The sequence below is a fragment of the Ascaphus truei genome, chromosome 13, assembly GCF_040206685.1.
Source record: "Ascaphus truei isolate aAscTru1 chromosome 13, aAscTru1.hap1, whole genome shotgun sequence".
Classification (NCBI taxonomy): Eukaryota; Metazoa; Chordata; class Amphibia; order Anura; family Ascaphidae; genus Ascaphus; species Ascaphus truei.
This window is the reverse complement of record NC_134495.1, coordinates 5,308,124-5,335,338: the sequence shown is the minus strand read 5'-3', so window position 1 is coordinate 5,335,338 and position 27,215 is coordinate 5,308,124. Positions and strand designations below refer to the sequence as shown.

Genomic DNA, 27,215 nt, shown 5'->3' with positions numbered 1-27,215 from the left:
CCAGTATCGGCATACAGCGTAGTACAGTACCAGTATCGGCATACAGCGTAGTACAGTACCAGTATCGGCATACAGCGTAGTACAGTACCAGTATCGGCATACAGCGTAGTACAGTACCAGTATCGGCATACAGCGTAGTACAGTACCAGTATCGGCATACAGCGTAGTACAGTACCAGTATCGGCATACAGCGTAGTACAGTACCAGTATCGGCATACAACGTAGTACAGTACCAGTATCGGCATACAACGTAGTACAGTACCAGTATCGGCATACAACGTAGTACAGTACCAGTATCGGCATACAACGTAGTACAGTACCAGTATCAGCATACAACGTAGTACAGTACCAGTATCAGCATACAACGTAGTACAGTACCAGTATCAGCATACAACGTAGTACAGTACCAGTATCAGCATACAACGTAGTACAGTACCAGTATCAGCATACAACGTAGTACAGTACCAGTATCAGCATACAACGTAGTACAGTACCAGTATCAGCATACAACGTAGTACAGTACCAGTATCAGCATACAACGTAGTACAGTACCAGTATCAGCATACAACGTAGTACAGTACCAGTATCAGCATACAACGTAGTACAGTACCAGTATCAGCATACAACGTAGTACAGTACCAGTATCAGCATACAACGTAGTACAGTACCAGTATCAGCATACAACGTAGTACAGTACCAGTATCAGCATACAACGTAGTACAGTACCAGTATCAGCATACAACGTAGTACAGTACCAGTATCAGCATACAACGTAGTACAGTACCAGTATCAGCATACAACGTAGTACAGTACCAGTATCAGCATACAACGTAGTACAGTACCAGTATCAGCATACAACGTAGTACAGTACCAGTATCAGCATACAACGTAGTACAGTACCAGTATCAGCATACAACGTAGTACAGTACCAGTATCAGCATACAACGTAGTACAGTACCAGTATCAGCATACAACGTAGTACAGTACCAGTATCAGCATACAACGTAGTACAGTACCAGTATCAGCATACAACGTAGTACAGTACCAGTATCAGCATACAACGTAGTACAGTACCAGTATCAGCATACAACGTAGTACAGTACCAGTATCAGCATACAACGTAGTACAGTACCAGTATCAGCATACAACGTAGTACAGTACCAGTATCAGCATACAACGTAGTACAGTACCAGTATCAGCATACAACGTAGTACAGTACCAGTATCAGCATACAACGTAGTACAGTACCAGTATCAGCATACAACGTAGTACAGTACCAGTATCAGCATACAACGTAGTACAGTACCAGTATCAGCATACAACGTAGTACAGTACCAGTATCAGCATACAACGTAGTACAGTACCAGTATCAGCATACAACGTAGTACAGTACCAGTATCAGCATACAACGTAGTACAGTACCAGTATCAGCATACAACGTAGTACAGTACCAGTATCAGCATACAACGTAGTACAGTACCAGTATCAGCATACAACGTAGTACAGTACCAGTATCAGCATACAACGTAGTACAGTACCAGTATCAGCATACAACGTAGTACAGTACCAGTATCAGCATACAACGTAGTACAGTACCAGTATCAGCATACAACGTAGTACAGTACCAGTATCAGCATACAACGTAGTACAGTACCAGTATCAGCATACAACGTAGTACAGTACCAGTATCAGCATACAACGTAGTACAGTACCAGTATCAGCATACAACGTAGTACAGTACCAGTATCAGCATACAACGTAGTACAGTACCAGTATCAGCATACAACGTAGTACAGTACCAGTATCAGCATACAACGTAGTACAGTACCAGTATCAGCATACAACGTAGTACAGTACCAGTATCAGCATACAACGTAGTACAGTACCAGTATCAGCATACAACGTAGTACAGTACCAGTATCAGCATACAACGTAGTACAGTACCAGTATCAGCATACAACGTAGTACAGTACCAGTATCAGCATACAACGTAGTACAGTACCAGTATCAGCATACAACGTAGTACAGTACCAGTATCAGCATACAACGTAGTACAGTACCAGTATCAGCATACAACGTAGTACAGTACCAGTATCAGCATACAACGTAGTACAGTACCAGTATCAGCATACAACGTAGTACAGTACCAGTATCAGCATACAACGTAGTACAGTACCAGTATCAGCATACAACGTAGTACAGTACCAGTATCAGCATACAACGTAGTACAGTACCAGTATCAGCATACAACGTAGTACAGCACCAGTATCAGCATACAACGTAGTACAGCACCAGTATCAGCATACAACGTAGTACAGTACCAGTATCAGCATACAACGTAGTACAGCACCAGTATCAGCATACAACGTAGTACAGTACCAGTATCAGCATACAACGTAGTACAGTACCAGTATCAGCATACAACGTAGTACAGCACCAGTATCAGCATACAACGTAGTACAGTACCAGTATCAGCATACAACGTAGTACAGTACCAGTATCAGCATACAACGTAGTACAGTACCAGTATCAGCATACAACGTAGTACAGTACCAGTATCAGCATACAACGTAGTACAGTACCAGTATCAGCATACAACGTAGTACAGTACCAGTATCAGCACACAACGTAGTACAGTACCAGTATCAGCATACAATGTAGTACAGTACCAGTATCAGCATACAACGTAGTACAGTACCAGTATCAGCATACAACGTAGTACAGTACCAGTATCAGCATACAACGTAGTACAGTACCAGTATCAGCATACAACGTAGTACAGTACCAGTATCAGCATACAACGTAGTACAGTATCAGCATACAACGTAGTACAGTACCAGTATCAGCATACAACGTAGTACAGTACCAGTATCAGCATACAACGTAGTACAGTACCAGTATCAGCATACAACGTAGTACAGTACCAGTATCAGCATACAACGTAGTACAGTACCAGTATCAGCATACAACGTAGTACAGTACCAGTATCAGCATACAACGTAGTACAGTACCAGTATCAGCATACAACGTAGTACAGTACCAGTATCAGCATACAACGTAGTACAGTACCAGTATCAGCATACAACGTAGTACAGCACCAGTATCAGCATACAACGTAGTACAGCACCAGTATCAGCATACAACGTAGTACAGTACCAGTATCAGCATACAACGTAGTACAGTACCAGTATCAGCATACAGCGTAGTACAGTTCCAGTATCAGCATACAGCGTAGTACAGTACCAGTATCAGCATACAGCGTAGTACAGTACCAGTATCAGCATACAACGTAGTACAGTACCAGTATCAGCATACAGCGTAGTACAGTACCAGTATCAGCATACAGCGTAGTACAGTACCAGTATCAGCATACAGCGTAGTACAGTACCAGTATCAGCATACAGCGTAGTACAGTACCAGTATCAGCATACAGCGTAGTACAGTACCAGTATCAGCATACAGCGTAGTACAGTACCAGTATCAGCATACAGCGTAGTACAGTACCAGTATCAGCATACAGCGTAGTACAGTACCAGTTTCAGCATACAGCGTAGTACAGTACCAGTATCAGCATACAACGTAGTACAGTACCAGTATCAGCATACAACGTAGTACAGTACCAGTATCAGCATACAACGTAGTACAGTACCAGTATCAGCATACAACGTAGTACAGTACCAGTATCAGCATACAACGTAGTACAGTACCAGTATCAGCATACAACGTAGTACAGTACCAGTATCAGCATACAACGTAGTACAGTACCAGTATCAGCATACAACGTAGTACAGTACCAGTATCAGCATACAACGTAGTACAGTACCAGTATCAGCATACAACGTAGTACAGTACCAGTATCAGCATACAACGTAGTACAGTACCAGTATCAGCATACAACGTAGTACAGTACCAGTATCAGCATACAACGTAGTACAGTACCAGTATCAGCATACAACGTAGTACAGTACCAGTATCAGCATACAACGTAGTACAGTACCAGTATCAGCATACAACGTAGTACAGTACCAGTATCAGCATACAACGTAGTACAGTACCAGTATCAGCATACAACGTAGTACAGTACCAGTATCAGCATACAACGTAGTACAGTACCAGTATCAGCATACAACGTAGTACAGTACCAGTATCAGCATACAACGTAGTACAGTACCAGTATCAGCATACAACGTAGTACAGTACCAGTATCAGCATACAACGTAGTACAGTACCAGTATCAGCATACAACGTAGTACAGTACCAGTATCAGCATACAACGTAGTACAGTACCAGTATCAGCATACAACGTAGTACAGTACCAGTATCAGCATACAACGTAGTACAGTACCAGTATCAGCATACAACGTAGTACAGTACCAGTATCAGCATACAACGTAGTACAGTACCAGTATCAGCATACAACGTAGTACAGTACCAGTATCAGCATACAACGTAGTACAGTACCAGTATCAGCATACAACGTAGTACAGTACCAGTATCAGCATACAACGTAGTACAGTACCAGTATCAGCATACAACGTAGTACAGTACCAGTATCAGCATACAACGTAGTACAGTACCAGTATCAGCATACAACGTAGTACAGTACCAGTATCAGCATACAACGTAGTACAGTACCAGTATCAGCATACAACGTAGTACAGTACCAGTATCAGCATACAACGTAGTACAGTACCAGTATCAGCATACAACGTAGTACAGTACCAGTATCAGCATACAACGTAGTACAGTACCAGTATCAGCATACAACGTAGTACAGTACCAGTATCAGCATACAACGTAGTACAGTACCAGTATCAGCATACAACGTAGTACAGTACCAGTATCAGCATACAACGTAGTACAGTACCAGTATCAGCATACAACGTAGTACAGTACCAGTATCAGCATACAACGTAGTACAGTACCAGTATCAGCATACAACGTAGTACAGTACCAGTATCAGCATACAACGTAGTACAGTACCAGTATCAGCATACAACGTAGTACAGTACCAGTATCAGCATACAACGTAGTACAGTACCAGTATCAGCATACAACGTAGTACAGTACCAGTATCAGCATACAACGTAGTACAGTACCAGTATCAGCATACAACGTAGTACAGTACCAGTATCAGCATACAACGTAGTACAGTACCAGTATCGGCATACAACGTAGTACAGTACCAGTATCGGCATACAACGTAGTACAGTACCAGTATCGGCATACAACGTAGTACAGTACCAGTATCGGCATACAGCGTAGTACAGTACCAGTATCGGCATACAATGTAGTACAGTACCAGTATCGGCATACAACGTAGTACAGTACCAGTATCGGCATACAACGTAGTACAGTACCAGTATCGGCATACAACGTAGTACAGTACCAGTATCGGCATACAACGTAGTACAGTACCAGTATCAGCATACAATGTAGTACAGTACCAGTATCAGCATACAACGTAGTACAGTACCAGTATCAGCATACAACGTAGTACAGCACCAGTATCAGCATACAACGTAGTACAGTACCAGTATCAGCATACAATGTAGTACAGTACCAGTATCAGCATACAACGTAGTACAGTACCAGTATCAGCATACAATGTAGTACAGTACCAGTATCAGCATACAACGTAGTACAGTACCAGTATCAGCACACAATGTAGTACAGTACCAGTATCAGCATACAACGTAGTACAGTACCAGTATCAGCATACAACGTAGTACAGTACCAGTATCAGCATACAACGTAGTACAGTACCAGTATCAGCATACAGCGTAGTACAGTACCAGTATCAGCACACAATGTAGTACAGTACCAGTATCAGCATACAATGTAGTACAGTACCAGTATCAGCATACAACGTAGTACAGTACCAGTATCAGCATACAACGTAGTACAGTACCAGTATCAGCATACAATGTAGTACAGTACCAGTAGCAGCATACAACGTAGTACAGTACCAGTATCAGCATACAACGTAGTACAGTACCAGTATCAGCATACAACGTAGTACAGTACCAGTATCAGCATACAACGTAGTACAGTACCAGTATCAGCATACAACGTAGTACAGTACCAGTATCAGCATACAACGTAGTACAGTACCAGTATCAGCATACAACGTAGTACAGTACCAGTATCAGCATACAACGTAGTACAGTACCAGTATCAGCATACAACGTAGTACAGTACCAGTATCAGCATACAACGTAGTACAGTACCAGTATCAGCATACAATGTAGTACAGTACCAGTATCAGCATACAATGTAGTACAGTACCAGTATCAGCATACAACGTAGTACAGTACCAGTATCAGCATACAACGTAGTACAGTACCAGTATCAGCATACAATGTAGTACAGTACCAGTATCAGCATACAACGTAGTACAGTACCAGTATCAGCATACAATGTAGTACAGTACCAGTATCAGCATACAACGTAGTACAGTACCAGTATCAGCATACAATGTAGTACAGTACCAGTATCAGCATACAACGTAGTACAGTACCAGTATCAGCATACAATGTAGTACAGTACCAGTATCAGCATACAACGTAGTACAGTACCAGTATCAGTATACAACGTAGCACAGTACCAGTATCAGTATACAACGTAGCACATTACCAGTATCAGCATACAACGTAGCACAGTACCAGTATCAGCATACAACGTATTACAGTACCAGTATCAGCATACAACGTAGTACAGTACCAGTATCAGCATACAATGTAGTACAGTACCAGCATACAACGTAGTACAGTACCAGTATCAGCATACAACGTAGTACAGTACCAGTATCAGCATACAACGTAGTACAGTACCAGTATCAGCATACAATGTAGTACAGTACCAGCATACAACGTAGTACAGTACCAGTATCAGCATACAACGTAGTACAGTACCAGTATCAGCATACAACGTAGTACAGTACCAGTATCAGCATACAACGTATTACAGTACCAGTATCAGCATACAATGTAGTACAGTACCAGCATACAACGCAGTACAGTACCAGTATCAGCATACAACGTAGTACAGTACCAGTATCAGCATACAATGTAGTACAGTACCAGTATCGGCATACAATGCAGTACAGTACCAGTATCAGCATACAATGTAGTACAGTACCAGTATCAGCATACAATGTAGTACAGTACCAGTATCAGCATACAACGTAGTACAGTACCAGTATCGGCATACAACGTAGTACAGTACCAGTATCGGCATACAACGTAGTACAGTACCAGTATCAGCATACAACGTAGTACAGCACCAGTATCAGCATACAACGTAGTACAGTACCGGTATCAGCATACAGCGTAGTACAGTACCAGTATCAGCATACAGCGTAGTACAGTACCAGTATCAGCATACAATGTAGTACAGTACCAGTATCAGCATACAACGTAGTACAGTACCAGTATCAGCATACAACGTAGTACAGTACCAGTATCGGCATACAACGTAGTACAGTACCAGTATCAGCATACAACGTAGTACAGTACCAGTATCAGCATACAACGTAGTACAGTACCAGTATCAGCATACAACGTAGTACAGCACCAGTATCAGCATACAACGTAGTACAGTACCAGTATCAGCATACAATGTAGTACAGTACCAGTATCAGCATACAACGTAGTACAGTACCAGTATCAGCATACAATGTAGTACAGTACCAGTATCAGCATACAACGTAGTACAGTACCAGTATCAGCACACAATGTAGTACAGTACCAGTATCAGCATACAACGTAGTACAGTACCAGTATCAGCATACAACGTAGTACAGTACCAGTATCAGCATACAATGTAGTACAGTACCAGTATCAGCATACAACGTAGTACAGTACCAGTATCAGCATACAACGTAGTACAGTATCAGCATACAACGTAGTACAGTACCAGTATCAGCATACAACGTAGTACAGTACCAGTATCAGCATACAACGTAGTACAGTACCAGTATCAGCATACAACGTAGTACAGTACCAGTATCAGCATACAACGTAGTACAGTACCAGTATCAGCATACAACGTAGTACAGTACCAGTATCAGCATACAACGTAGTACAGTACAAGGTGTTTATACCAAATCCTTTTTTTCTCTATTTTCTGAAACCTGTTCTCATCCAGGTTTTAATGTTTGAAAAAAATAATGAGTGAAAACGCAGAACACTAAACTTCTCTTAACACGTGTGTCATTTCACACAAAAAAAACCACTTAGGACACGTTGTCTCACACAGCCCCCCAACAAACACTTCCCAGAGGGAGACGCTCATTGTCTCGCACAAACACAACTGTCAGCAAAATATTTCCAGTTGGCCGAAGAGCAGACACGAGAACTTAGCACAACAGAGAGAGCAGTGCGCCCTCCGGGGGCCGGCAGGACACGGCAGCCGTGCTGTGCTGGGGTTGTGTCTTAAAGCTGCAGACCCAGCAATATCCTGCATGGGGTTTTTAATAAATCAGTTCTGTACTATGAGAAATTACTTGTAGCATTTAAAAATAAATGTTTAAGACTTTTTTAATGTTTCTAATGTAGGAAGCATTTCCAACGTGACAGCCCCCTTCCCCTTCTGATAGGCTCTGGCTCTTGAGCCCCGCCCTCTCTCTAGCAGTGCACCAATTGTATCTAGTAACTGCCCAGTCAATCATATTCTAGGAACTACATTGCCCACAATGCTGTGCAAAAACTGAATTAAATAGCCCTAAGCAAGCGATTGATTACAGGAGAACGGATGGATCACGTGTCAGTGTGCAGATTGTATTGATGCACATACTAAATGGGGGGGGGGGGGAATATATACTGTATATATATTTTTTTTTTATTATTATTTTTTAATTTAAAAAAAAATAAAAAATTTAAATGGCAGCTTTAAATTGGTGCCAGCTAAGGTCAATGTCAGGGAAGATGCACGAAGAGCAGGTTTACTGGGGTACAAAACGTACGTATGTAAACGGCATAAGTCATAGTTACACGGAAGGGGGGGGGGGTGGAAACTCACAAGCACGAGGAGTGGGAAGGGATGGGTTAAGTATTTGTGCATACGTGCGACACTTGCAGGTGTGGAATATCGCCACGGCCGCCAAACGCAAGAATTGCTTAATTAGGAATTAACCCTTTTAGAGGGGCCTGCAATTATTGTTGTTAATATTATAAATTTGTGTACGGCACAGACACATACCGTGGCACAGTGCAATGTGGGAGGGAGGACGGTAATATTGTATGACAAAAGAGTACATATATGTCAATACGAAGTGAGACAATAGGAAGGAGGTCCCTGACCCAAAGAGCTTACAATCTAAAGGATGAATTCATTGCTGGTCCTTCTGGAAGCAAAGGGGATAACATAAAGAACAGCAAAAGTTGTGACATTTTCACAAGTTGCCAACATTTCTGGTGACGTGATTACGCCCCCAATGTTGTTTATGTTTAAATAAACCGCGATGCCCCTTGTTTGGGAAAGACACTCGCTGAATGAGCCTCAGACTCTGACCTGGAGTGCGCTATAAAGCGCACGTACACCGCGTAATGAAATCTGTATCTCCCGTTCAATAAGTTAATGTCCATTTATTTTAGTAATTCAATGAGCCAGCACCCCCTCCCGCCCCCACACTTATCCCCCCCTCTCCTCCCCTCCCGCCCCCACACTTATCCCCCCCTCTCCTCCTGCCCCCACACTTATCCCCCCCTCTCCTCCCGCCCCCACACTTATCCCCCCTCCCGCCCCCACACTTATCCCCCCCTCTCCTCCCGCCCCCACACTTATCCCCCCCCTCTCCTCCCGCCCCCACACTTATCCCCCCCCCTCTCCTCCCGCCCCCACACTTATATCCACAAATTGAATTCCTTAGCGGCCTCTGAATGGGGGGGAGTGTTTTTCAACCAAGTGTTTCCTTTCCCCTTATCCCACCCCGTCCTTATCAGAGAGCCAATAAAGATAAGGGGCGTGTGTATATATATATATATATGCACACACAGTATTTGTCATTTACTTATTAAAGTGAAACTTGGGAGGGGTTTGCTCCCTTTGTGTGATGCCCCTTATCTTTATTGGCTCTCTGATAAGGACAGGATGGGATAAGGGGAAAGAAAACACTTGGTTGAAAAACACTTCCCCCATTCAGAGGCCGCTAAGGAATTCAATTTGTAATTAACTGCCAACTAATTGAAAGAAGGCAAACCTTTGCTATTAGCCCAGTTAGATTGGTATAAGGAAGCCAGTTAGATAGCACCCCTGCAGGGATAACAAAGGTCCACAGGCCCACCAATCCAGCCGGGCGGCTGATTACAGAGGTTGGGGGTCCGCCTGGCCCGGTACACTTGTCACCCCCCTCCCCGATCTCTCTGTGACACGCCGGTGAGGGAGTTACTCACCTGTCCCACTGCCTGGAGGTTGTAGCAGGCGGTGTTCGTTTGCTTTTGGCGATGCAGAACAGCCGCTATGAGCCAGCACAGCGCCAGGAGCAAGTCTGACAGGCTGAGGTAGAAGAGAGGCCGCACCTGAGAGAGAGGCCGCAGTGAGTACACGTGGTGTGTGCAGCACATAGTATACCGCGTTACTGGGTGTCCCTCACTGCGCCCGGGAACCATAATAAAATAAAAAATGGCTTCCGTTTTGGAATGCCTTCTTGCCTTCCTATTTCTACAGCACAAAAATGGCCTACATTTCTGTAACAGTCACGCAGCGTTCCCAATGTGTAATAAATGGGGGGACAGGAATATGAGCTTACCTTGAGATCTGGGGAAGCAGGGGGTCCCCTAATGCTTAATAATAGCATGTATCAGCTCCGGAGGCCCCCTGCTCCCCATCCTGATAAAGAATAAGTGGGGGAGATCCGCTGACAAATACCAAATGAAGAGGTGAGGGGGGACTAGAGAAGTTTGAACTGCTCCAGTTACACAGGTACATAGTTACACAGGTACATATAATAATAAAGATGGTACGTCGTCCATCAAGTTCAACCTATGCTAAAGACAGATATTTTATCCTATATCCGTACATACAGTATATTGATCCAGGGGAAGCAAACAAGACCCCCAGTGACACATTATCCAAAGATATCTCATAAGGGGAAACATAAATTCCTTCCTGACTCCAAGAATTGGCAATCGGATTAATCCCTGGATTAACGTCAGTTGAAGTATATTTATGATTCTTACCTGTGGGGATTTGATCACGTTATGAAACACAGCGTAGCCAATGATTGAACCGGAGCCTATAACACTAAGAGGAGAACACTGTAAATGTACAATACTATCCTTAATTAGATTATTTCTTTGATTATTATTATTGATGCTTTTTTAAGTTAAACATTGAAGTACAAGTAACGATAACAAGCAATAAAAATACATATAACCTGAGGAATTCTATTCATAAAATAAATGTCGTTGATACAAAATTGTTTTGTTTTTTTAAACAGAATCTAACTGAAAACAATTAGGATTATTTATATCTAGCGTACAATATTTTGCATAAATATTTAATTGTAAAAATATAGATAACTTATCAACATTAATATTCACATCAGGCATACGTTACTAATACTAAGAGGATAGCATGGTGTCTATGTATCAAGGCAAAAGGGATGCACTTCTGGGGCAAAAACCCTAGCACAAGATGTATGAAAGGAGAGAATCGTACTGATTTCAATGGGACTTCTCTCTCTGATACATACGTTGCAGTTATAATTGCTCCACCTTTGCCTTGATACATATGCCTCAGAACTAATCCAGATAACAAACCATAGAACCGCTCACCCAATTATATCCTAAATATATATTAATACAGAATACATGTAGGTGCTAGTAGGGATATTAGTGACACTATAACGGTGTTGATCCAAAGAACCCCAACTCCCCCCCTTGAAGAAGTGCAAGTTGTGCACGAAACGTACGTCGGGCCTTGAGCGTCACGCTGATGACGCTGTGGTGAGGTGACACCTACTGGAGTTCCAGTGAGGTCCTGTGTACCGGCTTGTATATGGGTTTTGGATATCTTGTTACGTGTAGATTTAGTCATATATACACACGATTGTAATACCGCGGGACATGCCGAGTGTGCGCCGAGTACCTAGACCTGCATGTATTGTGATCTGTGCAAGATATTGTAGTCTCTGGTGTAACGCGCGTTCTGCTATGGCTCTGCGGGCTATTGTTATACTAATGTATGGGGGTTTAGCACATTATTTATCCCATTGTTTGTAGGTACATTATACTTAAACCTTAGGGTTTCGAGCGTCACGATGATGATGCGGTGATTAGGAGAGGACAACTCCAGGCCACCAACAGGTCAGGTTTGAAGGATATCTCAACTGATTGAGCCACTGATTAATCCACCTTCAGCACAGGTGGCTCAATCAGTCCCTGCTTCAGCACAGGTGGCTTAATCAGTCCTTGCTTCAGCACAGTTGGCTCAATCAGTGGCTCAGGCAAAGCAATAAGCCACTAATTGAGCCACCTGTGCTGAAGCAGGGATATCCTGAAAACCTGACCTGTTGTTAGCCATTGAGGACTGGAGTTGGCCACCCCTGCTCTGCCAGGTAAAATAACCCCTCCCTAGAAATATAAATATTGGGGGGGGGGGGGGGGGGAGGTCAGTGAGATATTATGAGCAATGTCACATTAACCAACAAGGGATTTATTTTATATCCACCCAAGCAGCCAATCCGGCCGTTTTGGTGAGTATACAATGAACCCTAAATCATATATAGGATGGGAGGGTGAGGGAGGGGGAAATGCAGCAAAGAATTATTTAAGGGTCTTCAAAAAAATCCCCAAATAAAGTAGTTTGTGTTTTTTTTTTTAAATGTAAGAAATCTCTTCATGTATATTTAATCCTATATAATTATAACCTACATTTTGTACGTGTGTGTGTGTGTGTGTGTGTGTACCTACCTTAGTGTTGCCATAAAAAACTGTATCCATTCAACTGCAGCATAAACCTGGAAAAGAGAAAGAAAGAAAAATATAAGATGAAGTCAAGAAATAGTTGATTAAAGCAGCAAAATGCAGCAATCTATAAAATCTCGCTGATATATATCCAGGAATGCAGGAAAAACAGGTCTTGGCTGAAAGATGGCGATATGTAAGATGGCTGCACGTTGTTTTAACTCTCTCCACCATAAATATATATGTTTTGATATCAGCTTTCTTCACTGCACGATTCTATAACACCCAGTTACAAGGAAGCCCCTTATCATGGTAACCGGCCTTCCTAAAATATGCCATAAAGGCCCAATTTTACTTCTTTGTCTCCTGTGAAAAATGAACACATTTATCTTATCCTCTGGCATGCGGAAATCACTTTATTGTTTAGGTAAAATCAACAATACCTGTAGATTTGAGGATTCTAACGAGGGATTCTGATTGCGTTTATTTTTATGTGAATTTATCTGTGTTTATTTTCCGTTTTTTTGGCGTTGTCATTATAAATGGGCACACATTAGATTTCGGTGTTTATCTGAGCGTTGTGTTACTTTTCCTCCTTACTTTGGGTTGCCTTTGTATCCTATCTGTGGGCAGGTTGCTATAATAATAATAAATAATAATAACTTGTATTTCATATAGCGCTTTTCTCCCAATAGGACGCAGAGCGCGTCAGTGTAGCGTGCGGTACGCAGCACGTAGGAATGTTACACTCTGTGTCATTACTCCCTGCGCTTCTCCTTCAGCCTCAGAGGTCTAACGCAATAAGGAATGAGGCGGCGTTTCCGGTTTTTATCGGTTTTAACGGGAAGTTGCAGAATGATCAGGCGGTGGTGGTTTTTTTCTGTGTTTTTCGATTCAATCCTAAAACCGGAGTCCCTGTTTATAACCAAAAGACGGAATTAAAAATGATTATATAAGCCAGGGGTCTCAAACTCAGTCCTTAAAGGCCACCAACAGGCCAGGTTTTATGGATATCCCTGCTTCAGCACAGGTGGCTCAGTCTTCGCCTGTTGCAGGCCCTTGGGGACTGCGTTTGAGACCCCTGGATCAGCCTTCCCAAGCATTTGTTTATCAGTTGTTAGAGGCCTAATATTAAAACGTTATTGTATACCGATACAAAGAAACTGTCCTACGCTACATTATATATGCCCCAAGGGCCCATAATGCACTTAACAGGCGCTGCACCTGTGATTTGTGTCTTGTGCCTATTAAATTCAGCGGTACCTATTGTACCTATTTCTGCCTAAGGCAGCTCACGCTGGTCCGTGGGACGCAAAAGGTTAAAAGGAGCTGTCGCTGTCCTCACGGGATGTTTATTTTGTAAACATTTCTTTATCGTACTGTACAATAAGAGTCACCTTCCTTGCGTTTTATCTGCTCGCCGGTTTTTTTTACACTGCGCGTTTTATCCCTGAAAAAGAAAACCAGAACTGAAATTAAAATGGCTGCCAAGTCCCTCTAACTTTGTGACAACCCTGGACTTCAAAGAGCCTGGTCACGGAAGCGCAGGATCACACGGTGTCGGTGACAAGCCTCTCGGAAGTCTGCACGGAAGAAACCTCCGCTGCTGCCTGGTGGGGTGGAGCAAGCACAGGTTGCAACGCCATGTGAACACTCTAATGCAGGCTTTGGGCCTTTTTAATTCTACCCCGAAGCAGTCACATGATCGGTACCCAAAGCTGTCACATGATCGCTCCCCGAAGCAGTCGCATGATCGCTCCCCGAAGCAGTCGCATGATCGCTCCCCGAAGCAGTCGCATGATCGCTCCCCGAAGCAGTCACATGATCGCTCCCTAAAGAAGTCACATGATCGCTCCCCGAAGCAGTCACATGATCGGTACCCAAAGCTGTCACATGATCGCTCCCCGAAGCAGTCGCATGATCGCTCCCCGAAGCAGTCGCATGATCGCTCCCCGAAGCAGTCGCATGATCGCTCCCCGAAGCAGTCGCATGATCGCTCCCCGAAGCAGTCACATGATCGCTCCCTAAAGAAGTCACATGATCGCTCCCCGAAGCAGTCACATGATCGCTCCCCGAAGCAGTCACATGATCGCTCCCCGAAGCAGTCACATGATCGCTCCCTGAAGAAGTCACATGATCGCTCCCCGAAGCAGTCACATGATCGCTCCCCGAAGCAGTCACATGATCGCTCCCTGAAGAAGTCACATGATCGCTCCCCGAAGCAGTCACATGATCGCTCCCCGAAGCAGTCACATGATCTCTCCCTGAAGAAGTCACATTACTTCCCAGAGGTTGGGAAAGAAAAAGTGAACTTAGATGCAACATGAACAGCGCAGAATGTGAATGTGCTGGCGGTGTGCGGCGCTCCTTAATCTGGCTGAGGTGACTGTCCTCTTTTAACACCTTGTTTCGTGTTAGTACTATTTGGCAGAAAGTGAAGCTCGTCTGCTCATGTGATTAAGTCCCCTGTGCAGGGACAGTTTGGCATGTTTCCGTCACACCCTTTATTGTGCCTTTTTCTCTGCAGTTAGTAAGAATAACATACCATACAGTCATGGGATCAGACACCGCTTAAAAAGTACTGGTACTGTGTCCGATTGAAAAAAAAAAAAAGATCTACATTGATTAAACAAGTGTTTTTTAACAGGGTGTTCCCCGTGCATCCCCCAGAGGGTTCCCCGCGCATCCCCCAGAGGGTTCCCCGCGCATCCCCCAGAGGGTTCCCCGCGCATCCCCCAGAGGGTTCCCCTCGCATCCCTTAGAGGGTTCCCCATGCATCCCCCAGAGGGTTCCCCGCGCATCCCCCAGAGGGTTCCCCGCGCCTCCCCCAGAGGGTTCCCCGCGCCTCCCCCAGAGGGTTCCCCGCGCATCCCCCAGAGGGTTCCCCGCGCATCCCCCAGAGGGTTCCCCGCGCATCCCCCAGAGGGTTCCCCGCGCATCCCCCAGAGGGTTCCCTGCGCATCCCCCATAGGGTTCCCCGCGCATCCCCCAGAGGGTTCCCCGTGCATCCCTTAGAGGGTTCCCTGCGCATCCCCCATAGGGTTCCCCGCGCATCCCCCAGAGGGTTCCCCGCGCATCCCCCAGAGGGTTCCCCGTGCATCCCCCAGAGGGTTCCCCGCGCATCCCCCAGAGGGTTCCCCGCGCATCCCCCAGAGGGTTCCCCGCGCATCCCCCAGAGGGTTCCCCGCGCATCCCCCAGAGGGTTCCCCGCGCATCCCCCAGGGGGTTCCCCGCGCATACCCCAGAGGGTTCCCCGCGCATCAACCAGAGGGTTCCCCGCGCCTCCCCCAGAGGGTTCCCCGCGCATCCCCCAGAGGGTTCCCCGCGCATCAACCAGAGGGTTCCCCGCGCATCCCCCAGAGGGTTCCCCGCGCATCAACCAGAGGGTTCCCCGCGCATCCCCCAGAGGGTTCCCCGCGCATCAACCAGAGGGTTCCCCGCGCATCCCCCAGAGGGTTCCCCGCGCATCCCCCAGAGGGTTCCCCGCGCATCCCCCAGAGGGTTCCCCGCGCATCCCCCAGAGGGTTCCCCGCGCATCACCGTGAGGGTTCCCCGCGCATCCCCCAGAGGGTTCCCCGCGCATCCCCCAGAGGGTTCCCCGCGCATCCCCCAGAGGGTTCCCCGCTGTATTTGCTGTTGGAGAATTACTGAAGCATTTCCCATAAAGGAAAACACATGGGCCCATATGTACTAAGGCAGCGCTGCGCAAACTGGGGGCGCTAGATTTTCTTTGGGGTTGGGTCAGTTTAGAGGTCCCGCGCTTTCCCCCACAGGTATTTAAATTAAATACTGGGGGACCGCGTGAGACCTCTATAATACACTTACCTTCCCATCCAGCGACGCGTCGTCCTGGTAACCGGGCGTCCAATGACGCCACGGGATCACGGGTCATTTGATGCTGGGGTTGAGCAGGAGGGGGGCTGCGAGGCACCGAGGAGAGCAGGTAGGGGTGCGCACGGGGAAAAGTTTGCGCACCCCTGTACTAAGCAGCTATGCCACAAGCCATCTTCCAAAGCTGAAAGCCACCTTGCAGCCCAATAGCCCATTCATTTGTGCTGTAAAGTGTCTTCTGGCTTAGCGCTGTTTAGTACACATGGGCCATTATGATGGGATTGGAGAATAAACTGATTATTTTGAATCACATTCACTGGATTTCTGCCTGCAATTGTAAACTCAAGTGTAAATATAACATGTAGTCAAAATAAATAACTCATTTGAACTTTCTAGGTGTACACAGAACTTTATAACAGCAATCCCCCTCCTCTCTTCCCGCCCCCCACAGACGTCTACCGGAGTTTGTGTTTTTCTAGTTTTACAAAAGCTCATTTTCTTCATCTTTAGCCTCTGAGGTCACCACAGCCGCCATTACACTTACAGGGTAAGGAGTTCAAAATAACGAATGCAACAAAGTGGCGCTGACCCGTGCTGACCTGCGCTGACGCTTGTCAGTGAGCCCCTGCAGCCGCAATGAGAGCGGCTTTAGCAGGGGCTCGCGCACGCTTCCGCAGGCGTGCGGAGGCGTATTACTTACATTTTTTTTAGTTTTGGCGCTCACGGGAGCGCTGGACCGGTCACGTGAGCAGTTCACCCAATGAGGGCGAACCAGCTCTGTGACGTCACTGGCCCGCCCCCCGACACGCCCCCGGACGGCGCGCGAACTAAGGACAGGGAAAGCACCCGCTTTCCCTCATCCTCAGCGCGTCTCCGCACGGCTGGAGTCACCATGGACTCAGCCTAAGGAGTTCAAAATAATGAATGCAACAAAGTGGCAAGATAACTAACATAGTTATATCTAGCAGAGGTTTCCAACCATATTTTGGTGAAGGAACCCTAATGAAATTCTGAGGAACCCCAACCCTCTCTAATAGCGCGTCTGAGATCAGGTGCATTGTAAGGAACCCCAACCCTCTCTAATAGCGCGTCTGAGATCAGGTGCATTGTAAGGAACCCCAACCCTCTCTAATAGCGTGTCTGAGATCAGATGTATTGTAAGGAACCCCAACCCTCTCTAATAGCGCGTCTGAGATCAGATACATTGTAAGGAACCCCAACCCTCTCTAATAGCGTGTCTGAGATTAGATGCATTGTAAGGAACCCCAACCCCCTCTAATAGCGCGTCTGAGATCAGATGCATTGTAAGGAGCCCCAACCCTCTCTAATAGCGCGCCTGAGATCAGATGCATGGTAAGGAACCCCAACCCTCTCTTATAGCGCGTCTGAGATCAGATGCATTGTAAGGAACCCCAACCCTCTCTAATAGTGCATCTGAGATCAGATGCATTGTAAGGAACCCCAACCCTCTCTAATAGCGCGTCTGAGATCAGATGCATCGTAAGGAACCCCAACCCTCTCTAATAGCGCGTCTGAGATCGGATGCATTGTAAGGAACCCCAACCCTCTCTAATAGCGTGTCTGAGATCAGATGCATTGTAAGGAACCCCAACCCTCTCTAATAGTGCATCTGAGATCAGGTGTATTGTAAATTGTTCTGTATTTGGTACAATTTTCAAATGACCTGAAAATTGCAGGGAACCCTTTAGGGAGGCGCGGGGAACCCCTGTTGAAAAACACTGATATATAGGCAATCATAATTCCCCTACCCCCCTCCCCACCCCCCCCCCCCCACTTAAACCAGACATGCCAATGTCTCTTCCATCACTTGCCCTATAAAGACAAAGGCGACGCGCTGTGATAAATTTGCTCCGGGTTTAATTGAGTGCATTAATATAAAAGCCATTACATCTTCCACGGGATATATATTTAACCCTTTGGTGACATGAACGCATTATAATCCCACTTGGGGGCGCCGCGTTTTCATTTTCAAAGTTTACAGCTGAACATTTTTTAGGGGATTAAGTTGTAGAAATACGCTCTCCCTTTTTATTTCCTGCAGAAATATCACCTAAAATGTAATACAATGTATCATTCGCTGGAGGGGTGGAGGCTCGGGGGGGGGGGATGTGAGGAGGTACTTCTTCACATAAAGGGCGGTGGATTCGTGGAACAGCCCCCCGGCAGAGGTGGTAGGGGCTAATACAGTAAGGGAATTGCAACAGGTTGGGGATAGACATGAGACTCTCCCAAATACTAAAGAAAGCCGAGGTTTTACAGCATATAGGGAAATGGCCAAGGGGTTCTTATCTGCGCTCACATTCTATGTTTCTTTCTCCCTGAAAATCATTCCCTCGCCCCAAGTCAATGGCGTGTGAGATGTCTGGCATTTTCTCCCCAAATGTTTGGCTTAGAGGCTCCATGGTATAAAAAAGTCCTATAGGACACATGCTGTGCATGGCCTGGTCTAACAATGACATACACAACAGGAACGCTCCGAAATCAGGGATCTTCCATTGGCGCCCAGCGAGGGGCCCGTCCTGCGGCCTTTGGACTGTCTGCTCCTCCTAAATTCATACCAGTCGCTCAGTGCGGCTTGGCACTCTGACACTCACTTGTAAAGGAAGGTCTTGTGACTATACACAGTACAGATTATATAAAGGCTGGCAAAATGTTGAAATGTAGCCATTTTCTCCGTCTTTAAATGAACCTGAAAAAAAACATTACAATAAAGCTTGTGGCCCTTCTAATCCGAAATGTTTTCTGATGTAGCCCCTTTGTGTCCCGCCCCATCAGGAGTGACGGAGCAATCGCGTGATTGCTACGGAGACGCAGTCGTGTGACTGCGTGTTCCGTGGCCCCTACGGCACCCAAAGGGTTAAATAACATGATTTTTTTTTTAAATGAGCTATTTATAGGTCTTTTGGAAAGTGAAAATAAATAACTTTGTTGCACATTGTAAAGGTAATATATAACTTACCCTGGAAGTAAACATGTGACTTAGTTGTGCGCTGTGACTGCGAGGAATGTACATTTGTTTTTCTGTTTGAGTAATTACTTTCAAAATAGAAAACAAAAGAAAAAAAAATATCATCTTAAGAAAAAAAAAGTCCGAATGTGAACACGGAACAAATAAAAACATCACGTGTGAGCAGTCACATGTGACAGGTCTGCAAACCTGCACCTCCCCTTTATCTCTTAGCATACCATGCTTCCCACTGCAGCCAGGGATTCTGGGAAATGATACGTGTGCACAGAAGAGGCGAGCGTGGGATAAAGGGGAGTTAGGAAGCGTTCACAAACATGGACATTGGTATAGAAATGAGTTTTTCCGGCAGATTAGGTATGCACGCGCTATTCATAAAGCTCGGTTCGACCTTTCCGCGGTTTTTTCCCTACATTTTCTTTACATCTGGGGAAGCATCCGGTGATGCTGCATCGGCGCTGTTCTGTGTTTGCAGAACCCCTGGCACCGTATATCCCCTCTGTACATAAAAATACTATTGCACTAGTAAGACACGTACGTGTGTGTGTGTGTGTGTGTGTGTGTGTGTGTGTGTGTGTGTGTGTGTGTGTGTGTGTGTGTGTGTGTGTGTGTGTGTGACTGTGTGACTGTGTGACTGTGTGACTGTGTGACTGTGTGACTGTGTGACTGTGTGTGTGTGTGTGTGTGTGTGTGTGTGTGTGTGTGTGTGTGTGTGTGTGTGTGTGTGTACATATATATATTTTTTTTTTTAATGTACAGTTTTATGTCCAGAGAGGCTCTATCGGGAGTCGAATTGTCGGCATAAAAGATATATTCTTACATTTTGGATAATAATAATAACCCTATTACCTAGAAGTCTGCAGAGTGCCCTGTCCTTTATATAGAATATAAAAAAGAACTGTATACCCCCCCAACTGTCCCCAATACCAATATTTTAATGGGACCCCACACATCTCAATAACTTTCCCCCTTCCAATGTAAGCTCTATGGGGCAGGATGTTGGTGCCTGCACTGTATAATGTCAGCGTTATACAAATAATATTATTATTATTATTATTATTATTATTGTACATAGATGTTATTCCTGCCTTGAGGTGGTTATTATATAGTTCATTCGGGCATTTGAAGACCCATTGGAGAAAACAAAAATTGTGTGTGAGAGGAAGGGGGGTTGTGTGGGAGAGCAAGGAGGGTGTGTGTGTGAGAGGAAAGGGGGAATTGAGTAGGAGAGTTGGAGAAGAGGGGGAGAGAGTTAGAGAGTAAGGGGGAATTCAGTGTGACAGAGAGTTAGAGAGGTAAAGAGGAGGGGGAGAGCGAGTTAGAGATTAGGGGGGAGACTGAGGATTAGGGTGGAGTGGGAGAGTGAGAGAGTTCGAGAAGAGGGGAGAGTTAGAGAGAAGAAGAGAGGGGGAGAGAGGAGGAGTGGAGGAAGTTAGAGGAGAGAGAGAAGAGGGAGAGAGTTAGAGAGGAGGGAAGAGGGGGAGAGTAACAGGAGGAGAGAGTTAGGGAAAGGAGGTGAGTTACAGAGGGGGGGAAGGAGAGAGTGACAGAGGGGGGCTTTTCGCATTTTTTTTCAGGAGGTTGAAAGATTGTAGTTACCCCACTGAGGGCAGAAGGCAGATGTATCCTCAGCAGAACCAGATAATGGGATATGCGATATCAGGCGGTTTCTAAGGACCACTATTGATTTTTCTTTACAAAACAACATTTTTTTTCCCTTGAAGGGCTGTGTGTTAAAGAGCCCCCCTACCTTCTGTTTGTTAGAATTAAGGATACTACTTTCCTAAAAATTATATTCAAAGATTTTTGCCCCGAGTGATTACAGGGGACAATCCCTCCTAGGATGAAAATGAACTAAGAACCGTGGCGTATTTAATGGGTTAAATGGACCTTTTCACAGTTTTTCTAAAAAAAAAAAAAATTCATTGCTTACAACTTTTAGCGTCTCCGTGGTAACAAAAACGCTGCAGGGTTCTTCATTTGTATCTGATGTTTGGTGATAGGACTGTTTGCCAGCCCTCAATACCACGTAACATTCTTTTGTTCTGTATTTGAGACATGCGAACATACCCACAAGTGGGGTTGTTATTTGCTGTACACTGTTCAGTGTAGGGGTTCTTTTTCCACTTTGTTTACCCACCATAACTTTTTTTTAATATCTGGTTATACCCACTACCAGCTTCACGTTGCATACCTAGCAACCAACCTCGCACTGGTGAGACCCCAAAAAGTCGAAATAGCTGTCTGTGAGTAGGGTTACTGGATCTGCACTTCTTTAACGCAGGCTGTGCTTGAAAGCTGTGTTATACGGCAGCATACGCTTATAGGGATCCGTGTTAAAATAGACAAGAAGTAAAAGGGGACTCTGTGCTCATTTACATGTCATCACCCTGCAGAAGAACTGTATGCTGAGAGATAATGGGGAGGGGCAGGTTTGGGGACCTGTCGGGGACATGCAGATGTGCTCACAACATGGTGTTTTTATTTGTTGTTCTTTGTTTGCAAAGTAATTAATTATGAAGCCATCGTTGGCCAAACAGATAAACACAAGTAGCTGATGTGCTTGGATCCAGCAGAGAAAGGCAAAACATATTCCTTTCTGACAAACTACAGATTAGTAAATGAGTTACTTTAAGCGAACTTCAATCTTTCTAAAGAAGCAGGTGACACTAAAAAGTTATTTAAAAACCAAAAAAAAAAACAATGCTTGCCACACGTTGAAGCCTCAAACTTTAAACCGGTTTAGAAAATCTTTCCAATCCCGCACAGCACCGTAGAAAAAAATACATCAGATAAGAAGACAGATTAATCCTCTCTATCAGCACAAGCGCAGCCACAGACGAGCGTCGACCCCCACAGACAAGCGTAGACTCCCACAGACGAGCGTCGACCCCTACAGACAAGCGTAGACCCCCACAGACAAGCGCAGACCCCCCTTACCTCTCGCGAGTCATCGGAGGTGGATGTGTTGGCGCCCGCATAGTCTGATGTTGCTATGCACCCGATGGGCACCATTGCTGCATTTCTTAGAGACCCCATCGCAGCCTCAGCTTCTGCCCCTGGGTTTCATTACGCCCTAAACGCGGTTTATTTCAGCCCGAGTACGTGACTGCGGAAACCTTCTGTTGTTGCACAAGACGGGGCTTTTATACGCGGCTCTGGGGACTGACCCTGTGTGCCCTGTCCCCCCTGCAGACGTTCTCTGTCCTGCAGCTATTCCTCAGCAATGCTTATTTTAGCACCGGGAGCGGCGTTTAGTTAGATGAGGAAGGAGGGGCAAGGGAGGGGAAACCCGGTGAGTCACCCGAGACTGTCCCAGCCGAGTCCTGTGCCCTTTCTAATGCATGTGTTCGAGTGAACGCGCCCGGCCAGGGGACCCTGACACACACATCGCACTTGTTTCTTGTAAGCCATTAACCTCGGACTTCGTATAGTGTCGCTGCCCCTCTGCCTATCGCCCCTTCGGGAGGAAATCCCAGCAGTTTAACAAATACACATACAGGCGTCCTCGGGTATCCAGCGGAACCCGCTCTGGAAGTAGCGTGGGATGGTGAAACCGCTGTAAAGCGAGCCCCGTGTTATTCGTCCATGGTAAGCGTCGGAAAACGCATTCCGGCGTCGGAAAACGTCCCCATAGGATTGCGTTGTGACGCGTCGGATACGCCATAAAGTGAAGCGACGGGTAACGAGGGCGCCTGTATATATTTGTTTTATTATATGTAGCTTTTGATTACCTTTATTGAAAACTAATTACCTAAGCTAGTTCTCCCGTGATCGATCAGCAAAGATCCCGCTGCCCAGATTTTACTAAGTGACTACTGTCTTTTAGTTTCAAATCCATCCTTCAGTCAGTGTAACTCAGCAGCTACAATGTATTCTTATACTACTAAGGTAACATTATCTATTGTTACAGTTCGCAGCTCAAACTGCTGGGAACATTGGCAACAAATGATCACAAACAGGAAAGTGTTACAAAAATATTGCACTGCTTGGGAAGTGTGTTAAAATCAACTACAGAAATCAGAGGAGTTGAATACATTTTTTTAAAAACTAGTAAATATTATCTAATACTACAGAAATAAATTATTATTTTTTAAATCACACATGTTGAATATTGCTTGGTCTGCAAAAAGAGGCAGTCCAAACAGCACGTTAAAAAATAGTTTTAATATATGCAGACTTTGATTACCTTTATTGAAAACTAATTTCCTAAGCTGCCGATCCATGCCCTCTCCAGTGATCCATCAGCAAATACCCTGCTTCCCAGGGTTCACTAAATGGCTGCCTTTCAGTTTCAATCAATCCTTCAGTCAGTGTAACTCAGCAGCTACAATGTATTCTTATATTAAGGTTAAGTTAGTATCTATTGTTAGTTTGCAGCTCAAACTGCTGGGAATATTGGCAACAAATACAAACAGGAACGTGTTGCAAAGATCTTGCACTGCTGGGGAAAGGATGCTTTGTATATTAAAACTCATTACAAATGGCATTTAGCGTTGAATTAAAAAAAATGTTTTAATAAGTATTATATAATAGTACAAAACTGATTTATTGAAAAAAAACACATGTAGGATATTGCTGGCATTGCTCTTTAATGCTGTTTGGTCCTGTGTGGGCAATGTCGCTAGTAATGGACACACCGGGTTGGAAGAAAAATAATACCTGTCCATCCTGGTTTTCTAAGCAGGAAAAAGCTTGCTAGGTAGCAGTATGCAGGGATACTCGGCACCACTAACATTACAGCGGATCATTTTCAGGGAAATAAGCTCCTGAAGCGGCAATGTACCATTCACATTAAAACATATCAATTATGAAATGCTAATAATTATAGAAATGCAGTAGAAATACTTTACTAGTAGAAGAGATCAATCCTGATAAACCAACGTCATGTCCAAAATACGGGTATTATTGTGATACTAAAGGGAAGTGGTAATTATTCACTTTTCTTCTTGTTTCATTTCATGTTTCAGTTGTAAGGATGCATGTTAGTTCTATATTCTTTTGTATGTACACTACACGCTACATACAGTACAGTACACACTACATACAGTACACACTACATACAGTACACACTGCTTGTATCAGTTAACTAGGATTCATAGTCAAAATCTAATTCTAATGCGTAAATTGAACATGAATAAAAAGTGCAAACATGTATGTAATTGTATGGCCGATATGGCACAATATATGTAATCCATTCAGTACATCAATGTGTCATGTGAGATCCGATTGTAGTATGGGAAATTATAGAAATATTTAATCAAACAAACTGGTACAAAATATGTTACCTGCATACGTTTTGTTTTTTCACTTGATCAAACTATAATATATGTTCATTTTTCTGTTCCGTTGTATAGAGCGTTTTTAAACGTCTGCGCAGAAGTTTATTCTCAAAGCCCTGAGACATAAAAACACGTGTGAAACTTATAACGAGCGAGGATCCCAGCAGCCGAAGACCAGCAATATGTCCAGTCACATAAAATAACAGTATACAGGCATACCCCGGTTTAAGGACACTCACTTTAAGTACACTCGCGAGTAAGGACATATTGCCCAATAGGCAAACGGCAGCTCACGCATGCGCCTGTCAGCACGTCCTGAACAGCAATACCGGCTCCCTATCTGCACCGAAGCTGTGCGCAAGCGGGGAGACTATAGAGCCTGTTACACATGTGTTATTTACATCAGTTATGCACGTATATGACAATTGCCGTACAGTACATGCATCGATAAGTGGGAAAAAGGTAGTGCTTCACTTTAAGTACATTTTCGCTTTACATACATGCTCCGGTCCCATTGCGTACGTTAATGCAGGGTATGCCTGTGTTACATAGTTACATACATGCTCCGGTCCCATTGCGTACGTTAATGCAGGGTATGCCTGTGTTACATAGTTACATACATGCTCCGGTCCCATTGCGTACGTTAATGCAGGGTATGCCTGTGTTACATAGTTACATACATGCTCCGGTCCCATTGCGTACGTTAATGCGGGGTATGCCTGTAGTAGCAAAGATGCGCGCAGTCTCAATAGATCCCCTTGATTCACAATAGGTGTCTCCCGCTGCAGCTCTCCCGCTCCCGTGATCAGCGGGGTAATACGAAACATGCAGACAAAAAGAAAGCGCAAAAAAGGAAAACACAATTAATAAAGATAATAACCTTTACAATAAACTTACAAATACATACTAAAAATCGTTACAGAAAATAAGGGTTCACACGAACCCACACTTCCACAATTGCAGTGTACTAGCGGGGATACCCTGAATCAAAGCCCCTAGGTCCAGCGGTGTGGAAAAGTGCTGGGATAAGGCTGGATAGTACCACAGCTTACATTGATTTCAACCAGGGACCGCACTCCATGCAAAGTAGGGGAAAACACCGCAGTCTCTCAAGCTCCCGTCGTCACGGCCGCTCTCCGCTTTGTGATGACGTCACCTCAGCGCGTTTCGCATCATATGACGCTTCTTCAGGAGGTTTGAAATCAAGTTAAGCTGTGGTAATATCCAGAATATCCAGCCTTATCCCAGGACTTTTCAACACCACTACACCTAGGGGCTTTGATTCAGGGCATCCCCTTATTTTATGAAAACGATTTTTAGTATGTATTTTTAAGTTTATTATAAAGGTTATTATCTTTATTAATTGTGTTTTTCCCTTTTTGCGCTTTCTTTTTGTTTGCGCATAAAATAACAGTGTACACAATACAAGACTTCTCATGAGTACCCACCTCCTACCTACAACATTCAGTAGGTTTTAAGTCTGTTGTTCCCAAATCCAATCCTCAAGACCCCCCAACAGCCCAGGGTTTAAGACTATCCCTGCTTCAGCACAGGTGGCTCAATCAGTGGCCTGGTCATTTTGATTGAGCCACCTGTGCTGAAGCAGGGATACTTCTTGGACAAGCTACCCGCCTATCTGAACAAGCCCCTCACCCCTACCACACGCAGCACTTATCATCTGAGATCTGACTCCAAGGGACTTTTCATGGTCCCAAGGTTCAGCAAAGTATCCGGGCGCTCCTCCTTCTCTTACCGTGCACCCCAAAACTGGAACAGTCTACCGGGGACTCTCACAGCCAGCAGTCTAAGTTCTTTCAAAACTAAAGCTGTCTCACATTTTAATCTGGTCTGTAACTGTTACATACGCCTATAATATACAGGCGGTCCTCGGTTACCCAACGGAATCCGTTCTAGAAGTACCGCTGGATAGTGAAATCGCTGTAAAGTGAGTCCCATGTTAATCAGTGGCGGTGAGCGTTGGATAACGCATTCAGGCGTCGAAAAACGGCCCATAGAGAGGCATTGTAACGCGTTGGATATACCATTCGTTGTAAAGTGAGACGTTGGATAGCGAGGACTGCCTGTATATTATCTTTAACAGTGTATGCAATGTCTTGTATATAATGTATCCTCTGTTCACTCACTGTAACTATGTATTTGTAACCATGTATGTGTCATCATAACTCTGTGCCCGGGACATACTGTACT

General features: G+C 44.8%; 1 protein-coding gene across 3 annotated transcripts in view; it reads right to left on the bottom strand.

Moving 5' to 3' along the window:
* TMEM116 (transmembrane protein 116) overlaps nt 1-22,971 on the bottom strand; it is a 37,585-nt gene extending 14,614 nt beyond the window's left edge. For 2 of the 3 annotated variants that reach the window (XM_075568147.1, XM_075568148.1), the window contains exons 1-4: nt 22,666-22,971; nt 12,915-12,961; nt 11,181-11,244; nt 10,395-10,520 (exon numbers count right to left, since the gene is read on the bottom strand). In XM_075568147.1, coding sequence (XP_075424262.1) covers nt 10,395-10,520; nt 11,181-11,244; nt 12,915-12,961; nt 22,666-22,764 — 336 coding nt within the window. In that variant the 5' untranslated portion in view covers nt 22,765-22,971. Of the gene's footprint in view, nt 1-10,394; nt 10,521-11,180; nt 11,245-12,914; nt 12,962-19,354; nt 19,450-22,665 lie in introns of all 3 variants that reach the window. The other variant, XM_075568149.1, reaches the window with a different exon arrangement.
* Nucleotides 22,972-27,215: the final 4,244 nt, after the last annotated feature.